This window comes from Carya illinoinensis, chromosome 8 (genome assembly GCF_018687715.1).
Source record: "Carya illinoinensis cultivar Pawnee chromosome 8, C.illinoinensisPawnee_v1, whole genome shotgun sequence".
Taxonomy (NCBI): domain Eukaryota; kingdom Viridiplantae; phylum Streptophyta; class Magnoliopsida; order Fagales; family Juglandaceae; genus Carya; species Carya illinoinensis.
Window position 1 is genome coordinate 10,838,390 of NC_056759.1, and position 8,880 is coordinate 10,847,269.

General features: G+C 34.7%; 1 protein-coding gene across 1 annotated transcript; it reads right to left on the minus strand.

Annotated features, from left to right (window-relative positions):
- Window positions 1–3,563: 3,563 nt before the first annotated feature.
- On the minus strand, window positions 3,564–7,112 carry LOC122274140 (gibberellin 2-beta-dioxygenase 2-like). The gene is made up of 3 exons (XM_043083111.1): window positions 6,641–7,112; window positions 4,798–5,170; window positions 3,564–4,003 (listed from the first exon to the last, which is right to left on the minus strand). The coding sequence occupies exons 1-3, from the start codon at window positions 7,018–7,020 to the stop codon at window positions 3,719–3,721; spliced, it is 1,038 nt and encodes a 345-aa protein (XP_042939045.1). The 5' UTR covers window positions 7,021–7,112; the 3' UTR covers window positions 3,564–3,718.
- Between the last annotated feature and the right edge of the window lie 1,768 nt (window positions 7,113–8,880).

Below are 8,880 nucleotides of genomic sequence, written 5' to 3' on the forward strand. Positions count from 1 at the left end.
TTTATTAAATTTTTCGTATATATTTTTGCTAAAATTATAGATGTTATAAACATGTATTGGATTATATGATATTTTGAACTAATTTTTTTATTTTCTCTAATATGCCTTAAATTATTAAGTGACATCAATAATTTTTATAAAATATATATTATTTTTTACAAATAATCATTTCATAAAATTAGACAAACGTGCTTTGCACGTTGCTCCCACCTAGTATATATATATATAAGTAAATTATAAGAAATATCTTTGAATAATAATAAATTAGAGAAATTTAATAATTACATGTTTTGATAGATTAGAAAATAAAAAGATTTGTTTTATTTGACTTATGAGGTAAATTTAATTTGAAGACAATTTGACTAACGATGCGAAATGTGAGATTTCAAAAATTAGTATATTTTAATTTATTTATTAGTATTTTTATTTTTTATTTTATTTTATTTTTATCAACCACTTTTTAGATTTGAGCCTTTTGGGTCAATAATGTGGATATGACTATTAATTACTTTTTAATCACTTGACCTTTGAGCTTCATCCAACTTTGCATTCAGACGTTTAGACGAACATGGTTAAAGTTAACGGAAAAATAAAAAAAAAACTATTAAAACAAGAAATTCTGTTTTATACACACTTTATATATATATATATATATTGGTTTGGAAAACGTGATCTGCTTTGATTTTGTGCGATAAAATTTAATTCTTATAATAAAATTTTCTTGTATATTAAATTTTACTTCGCCGGAGTGAAAAATATATGTGGCCTTTAATAATTACTTAGTTCCAAGGATCAATGGATTTCATTTTGAGAAATATTTTATCTATAAAGGGATTTTAAAAAAATTATAAATTTGATGATGTTTAATATAATATGTTAAATTGTAAAATACTATTTATTATGTAAATTAGATCTCATATCTCATAATAAACCACTTCAATGTGTAAACTTTTTTTTTTTTTTTCAAATAGACTTTAATTCATTACTGAATGAAGGAAGTTACAGCTATGACCAATAATTACGAGTAACAAGCCCCAATTACAAACCAACTACCCATCGATTATACGCTCCCCCGTACACAATTTTCATTACGCCGGATTATGTCTAAAACTTCTAAACTCTCCAATAACGACACCATTCTGAGATGCGAGACTCTGATAAACAAAAATGTCCATCTCGACTTGTATGCGAGAAAACAACACAAACCATTCTCATCATCTAAAAGAGAAGAGGAACTATCCCACCCTCACCCTCTATAAGAGGAGAGGACTCACAACTCCATCCTCAAAAGAGGAGAGGTACTTGCCTATTTCAAAAAAATTAACAACTAAAATAAAAGCAACCATAACAAATACTGAAAAAAAAAACAAAAAATATTAAGACACTGTGCTGTATGCCGTATGCCCCTTTCTACACACAGATATGTCAACCCCTATGATTTTCACTGTAGCCTACATCACGCAAAGGTAGCCTGCACCACGCCGTTCCTGCACAATGATTCCTAACAACTAGCGAACCGAAACAGAGCCACCTCTTGCACAAGGGTTTCTCATACCGCCACCAGCTTCATCCTCGTCACCGTCGCCAGCCCATAACCACCAAAACCATCCTTACACCACTTCGGCTAGACTAAACGAAAAACAGAGACGAAACCAATCGAGCCGGCGAGAGGCTTATTCCAAACACCCAAACCAAAAGCCATATCTAGCAGATCTAAACAACCAAAACGAAAATAATGATTTCTGTTGCATATCTAAACAACCAAAACGAAAACGAAAACAAGGAAAACATTGCGACACCCGATTTTCGGCCACTATCCTAAGGAGTGATCGCCATGAGTTACACCCGGACTCTACCCCAAAACCCCTTTAAAACCTCCATGCAGCTCGGCATACAATCCGAAAAAACACCCTCTGTTTTCCATGGTTAAAACAGAGATCCTTCACCCCGCGGGAAACACCCCAAACCAACATGCAAAAATGTCATCTCTAGGAGCAAATCACCCGAATCAAATCACACCTTAACCCTCTGAGCAAACCCCACAGAAGACTATACCACAACAGTCAGGAGCATCACCCAAAACGGAACCGAGAACCTCCACCCCCAAACAGAATCAAAACTCCGCCCAGCTAGGTGTAAAAACGAAGAAGAGGCCTCGGGACGAGACACAGCCTCTGGTGGAGGCCACAGGACACAAATCTTATTTTTAGAAGAAAAGAAAACAAAAAAACAGAAAGGAAAGGGTTGGGGGAGGGAGGGAGGAGCCGGAGCCCCTCCTCCCTCGGACGGTTTTCAACTTCTTTTGCTTAGAGAGAAGATAGAGATTCTCTCACTAGAAAATTAGTATGTCGTTTGGTTGATACTGCTCAATTTGTAAACTTGATCTTTTGATAAATCTACACTTTTCTTTATTTTTTACCATGATTAAATATTTGAACCCTTAACAAAGTTCCGTTTGGTAGGCCTGTTCATTCAGATTGGGTTTTTTTCCAAACTTGATTTTAAATCTAGATAACAAGTTCCAGTTATGGGTTCAAGCCCGAAACAAACCCGAGCCAGTACCCGAGTACAACCGGTCCAAGTACCTGGTTTTAAACCCAGAATCCTTTTTTTTTTTAATCTTTTATTCCCAAATAAAAGGTGAGAAGATAGGAATGATAGAAATGTTTTATCTCCTTCGGCCAATTCCGTTCAAAACACGATCGATAGATTTAAAAAAATAAATAAATAAATAAAAGACAATGGAGACAACCATAGGTTGGATCCAAGCAGTATTTTCCACATACACTGCAGAAAATAAGATCGGTAGGCAGGTTGCTGTCGAGAAGCACCAATGGATGATGGTGGCCAAAATGAGTCCCAAATTGCTCCTCCGTCTCTTCTATTGTAGGCTTCAGAAAATTAGCTAACATCAAGCCCCAACTCCATCACTCGGTCGACCCAGCACTTGCAGGAAGCGTACTTCAAGCTCTTGGAATAATGTTACTTTGGAAATAGCCTTCGAAATTTTGTTGGGAGGCAAACGAATGGGGGCGTTTGATTATGTGCACACATTGTTTTAAACCAATGGGATTATGGGAGGCTTGTCGAACCAGCCCTGGTGACGCTAGCCAGCCAACCTGGCCCATCAATGTCTTGTGGTCCAAATGCATTATTTATACGTGTGATATTCCTCCCCATAGTCTGATTTGTCTAATTATATATATATATATATGGATGGGCCTTAAAGGCTCAAAACCTAGCATTTGAAAAGGCCTTACCCGAACAGTAGAACAATTAATAGATCATGACTCTTTAGTCTGCCGGCATGTATATGTTCCTGTCTTATTATTTAAATGATAGAATTTAATTTTTAAAATTTATATTTTAAAATTTATTTTTTAAATCAAATTATATCATGTAAGGACCTTATTGAATATACTCTACATACCAATTAAGAATAAAAAAAAAAATTCAAGTAAAATGACTGAATGTTTCTTTCCAAACTGTAATTATATATCAATAACGTCCATTATGACATGCAAAATACTTCATCATTTAGCTTAAAAGATAAACAGGGAACAAACAAGACCTATATATAATATGATCATGTACAACAAAAAGTATATAATTTTTTTTTTTTCCTCCTCCTCCTCCTAACTAACTAGCTATAGCTATTTCTCATGTGTCCTATATATGATCAATGCATGCATGGTACATTAATTAATGATATTGTGTATCAATTGATCAATGAGTTGATTATTTCTTGATCATGGTGAGTACAAATCTTGAAGAGGTCAAGACGGGTATCTCCCAATCGGAGAGAGTATGCAGCTTTCTTGTATTCCTCCCAAGTGAATGGCTTGTAGAGGTTTGGCTTCTGTGGTGACACCAACTCTGATAGAGGAGAGATCCATGCATTGAGTGGTGGAGCCCCAAAATACATCATTGACATCCTTGGCTTCATCGAGCTGTTTGATAATGCTCTATGTCTCACGCTCACAAGCCTCCCATTTGTCAAAGCCTGATTCATTGCCAACATATATAAAAAACTAGTTAACTTACAATAATCAAGATCTTTTTATATTTATTTTTCCGAACTTAGAGACCTATCAAGACGTTTTAGAGATAGATAGATATATGAAATGGATCTTGCCATATAATTTATTACTGCATGTGTGAATGTTTTTAAAATATTTTATGCTTTAAGGCCCATTTCATATTTCTATTTTTTCTCTTAAAAGTTTTTAAGTTTAGACAAGAATTTAAAGGAATCTTTTTATTTATTTATTTGGTACTTTTATTTAACATAAAAACTACTTTGACCTATGTTTTAATCATGTTCAAAGTAAAAAAAAAAATAATAATAATCAACTATCTACTAAAAGTCATTCATATTGATCGACTGATTTGACAAAAAGTTAACTCATTTGTTTTCATAACTATTCCTATCTTATCTTATCATTATTATTTTTCTAAATTTCTATATAAAATAAAATAAATGATTCAATTTTTTTAAATTTTAAAATAAAAATAATATTAAAAAAATATATTTTATTAATATTTTATTAAATTTTTTTTAACTTTTATCTCAACTCATCTCGTCTCGTTTAAAACAAATTAAAGCAATTAACTATATTAAAACAAACTAAAGCAATTAACTAACTTCTTAAACAACTTAATTTGACGTTTATATGGATATTTAAAAAAACTATTTGCAAAAGAAAGAAAAAAACCAAATATATTAATTTGGGGGCACTTGACTATATATATATATATATAATCCATAGGTACAAATATATATATTATATTACCAACCTGTAAGGCATCTCCAACGAACACAAAGAATTCATTGGGGTCAGGAGGGACTGGGATCCACAATCCATCTTGCAGAGCTATTTGGAGGCCCCCCACGTCATTGGATCGCAGGATGGTCAAGATCTGAGGGTCAGAATGTTCCCCAAATCCGATCCGATTGCTTTTGCACTGATGAAGTTTGGGAGATGGGTCCCAATCATCGATGCCGTTCACACCAGGATAGTGATTGATCCTGAGCAGTGAGTCACTTTGGACGTCGCTAATGAGCCTACTGAAGACGCACTTGTCCTGGATCCGAAGGCCCTCGGCCACTAGATCAAGAATCTCACACGCTATGTCTTTGACTGCTCCCACGTAATTATTCACAGCACAACTGTAGATATTAAGGTCAGGAGCATTAAATGCAGAGAAAAAAATGTCATCTCATAATGATTACCTATGAAACTCTTGTACGTTTTGGTAAAAAAGGGTCGCAGTTGCTTCAACCGATCTAGCTCAAATTATTCAGATTGGACCACGTGGATTGTTCAACTGATCATGGTCTGTTCCTTGATTAGATCGTATATATTATAGTTATTGGTTTCATTCTGACTTTAATTTGGTTTTGGAAAGTTTAAAATGGGTCCAATTCAAGCACTGTAAATGATCTCAAGATTCTGCATGTCGTCGATCTTTCCCTTTTCAATGAATGACACTTTAGGGCAGACTTGGGCCAGGACAAGATCATTCAAGCAGCTCTTGCTTAGAATAAGATCAATGAGACATAAATTAAGCATCGAGGGATCGAAGGCTGATATATAATACGCCCTAACAAGATAGGTTAGCCCCTACTAATTATTGAAAGAGGCATGCCATTCATGCATGCATGCATTTTACAAATGGTGGCTGGCATTTGAGACTAATACTTAGATCAGAAGGCCATGCATGCATCCTGGAATCATGAATAATGCATGTAATTTCCCAATCTGTTGGGGTTGCAAGTTAATTTGCAATATGTCTACGGCCAGATCGGTTGGGATCCCGATAGCTTTTTGGCCAATTGGTCTATATTATAAATACATATATATATATATATATATCATGCATGCATGGCTCTATCATGAAGAACAGTAGGCCCCAGATAAGTGAAAAGTCTACGTTCTATAATTCTATATATGCTCAAGCCTTTCGATCTCGATCCCCAAGTACTCCAACTACTTTTAAGGGTCTACCTAATACCAAACCTTTGGAATCAAACACCGATACAAATCATGACAGGCCGATGGCATACCATTGCTGAATTTAACTGGAAGGTGCAATATTAAATCCGATGGCATACCATTGCTGAATTTAACTGGAAGGTGCAATATTAAATCAACTGTAAGTCATATAATTGCATGTTTAATTAATTCTTTGGTTTTCTTGTATGGGAAAGATGTCCTTTTCTAGCTAGGACACCAAGCAATACTTAAAGATCTTCCCCACCATTTCGTCTGCAGATTAAATTAATTTTCAAAAACCTTTCGTTACAGGCCATGTGGCATGTAGTCAAGGTTCCCTTATATTTTACATGTTCCTACTTCCATTATTTATATATTGATTATTGATCGATTTAAACAAAATGAATCAAACACGCCACAATCTTAGCAGGAAACGGGCGAGCCTGCTGGACACAGAAGAAACAGAAAACAGAAACCTTGTTTTCTAACTGGCCTCTTCCATATCGCCTTATATTTTCACAATCACCATTGTTGGTGTAGTTAATAGGTAACCTAAATCATGTTAAACTTAAATAATAACAGCACAAAAAAGTTAAGAAAGGAGAAGAAGAAGAAGGATGAATGAATTATAAGGTATAAATTACCAGAACTTTGTTGGATCATTGGAGATAGCTGTGGATCTTTCGGAAATGGAGAGAGGGCTGGTGTGAAGTAGAAGGTATTCCAGCTCACCCATATCACCATTGCGGCCAATGTTTTTGCACCCATAACCAAAGGGACTAGCTGGCCCAGCTCGTTGCTTCTCAGTGGTGGCTTTGGCAAAAAAACCAGCCCCTTCCTCTTCCAACTTTTGAATTATCTCCTTCGAAACACCATGGTTAATCAATTTGAAGAAACCGAATTCTTCGCAAGCTTTCACGAGTTGGTCCGATAACGTTGACATATTCAGAGAAAGATCAATGGTCGGTATCCCTACTGCCTTTGTTTTCTTGGTTCGTGTTGGAGTCGGAGAAGGCACCACCATATTTTGTTTCTGCAGGCTGATATGGGATTGTAAAGAAAGCAAGAGGCAAGACTAGTACTACTAAGTTTGAACTTGGAAGTATGGTGATCATGTTCGAGGTGGTGCTCTTATATATAATAAAATGGATACATACATATATATATATATAGAGAGAGAGAGAGAGAGAGAGAGAGAGAGAGAGAGAGAGAAGGGGGGGGGAGGGCATGGGTCTACTACAATATTATAATTAATTCTTTCGAGTGCTCTTAGATAATAAATAATATTTTATAAGAAAAAGTATCGTGATTTTAGGAGACTTAAGACTTTGTATACATAGTATACGCATGATGATCATGGTCCAGGCCAGGAAAGAATATGTTGTCTTCTCTTTCTCAGCTAATATTGCAATAATTTTATAGCGTTGCAATTATACAAAGTAAAACAAGGTAAGCCTTTTGACAGATAATTAAAATAGTGCGTGCGAGGTGGACTTATAATGCTACAACTAAAAAAGGGTTGCATTTTGGTAGGGCAAAAGGGCTCGAGGGTTGACCTGGTAGCGGCTGTTTGTCCCCCCACCGGACCCTTGATTGGATTTTGCCACCTACGATTTTCAAAATTGTGTGGGTGGCGCTTAAACCTTAATTCTTAAAGCATGAGTAGTACTGCTAGCTAGCTTGCTGCGTTTTGTTTTGCTGAGTTCAGATTAGGCGTGTTGACCCTTTCCAAATTTTCACTCGCTGATGTACTGTGCATACATGCATCAAATTATTATATTTCTATATATCTTGAATTTCTTTGTGGTAAAACGACATTGACATTGATGCTGTACTTCTAGGTTCTCTGTACGTATCTTACACTCTTAGCTTTTACGTCTCATTTTGTGACTTTCAGAAGAAAATTATATATATATGCACGTACAAGTTGGACTTTGTTTGTTGGGTTACCTTAATTAATTATTTTTAAGCAACATTTGCATGCAGTTTTTATGGACCCGATCGAAAGCGATCGATTACACTATATTATATATATATATAGTAGAAGTCTCGAGAGAGGAAGTTTGATTTAGTAAGAAAAACCTTAATCAATGATGATCGATCTGGTGTTAATGCTAACTACTAACTAATCAATTAATTCTAATAGACGTGATTAATACTTATAATAAGATATTATTGTCCAACAGCTTTAGGAGGAGATGATTCTCTGGTCATATTAATGTTCGGTTAGGCGTGTATTTGTTTTATCTAGTCTAGCATGTGTGTGCTTAATTTCTATATACGGTAAATTAATGTCTTTTGATTCTTTTAAGGTTGCGTTTGGATATTAAGGTGATCTCAGATATTCTGTTAATGGTAAGAAAAAAGTAGTGAAAAAATAATAAAATAATAAATAATAATAAAATATGTTGAGAATACTCCAATACCCAAATTAGCCCTAAAGCGATTTTATTTGCCCAACTCTTTGCTTCTCAATAACTAGATAGTTACGTGCGTATGTGAGTTTAATTACTTTTATGCCGGTGGATAAAACATTTATCTTTAGCAACATATCTGAATTAGTACTATTGAACTTTATAAAGTTGATCTATCTTTTTCTTACTTTTCAAACTTTTCGTTTGATCTGTCAGCTTACATTTTAAACGATTTTATATGGTAGTGAAGATATGATCGATCTCCCTGCTTTTTGCATTTCATACATGAAAGTAAAAGCAATACTATATTCTCCAGCTTGTAGAGGACCTTTTTCTGTTTCTTAATTTGCACTTTTTTTCCTCACTTCTGTTTATAGGAAAAAAACATCAAAATGAGAGTATCCAGATACAAAATTGACTATTTGTGACAAGAATTGACTTATTTTGACAATAAATAACTGGTAACAAAT

What these genes read in the sequence shown, in the direction of transcription:
- LOC122274140 (XM_043083111.1), bottom strand. Translation starts at nt 7,020, where the DNA reads ATGGTGGTGCCTTCTCCGACTCCAACACGAACCAAGAAAACAAAGGCA. An exon ending in AATGATCCAACAAAGTTCTG is followed by an intron (nt 5,171 to 6,640) that starts GTAATTTATACC and finishes TAATATCTACAG; the next exon opens with TTGTGCTGTGAATAATTACG. An exon ending in TCGTTGGAGATGCCTTACAG is followed by an intron (nt 4,004 to 4,797) that starts GTTGGTAATATA and finishes GCAATGAATCAG; the next exon opens with GCTTTGACAAATGGGAGGCT.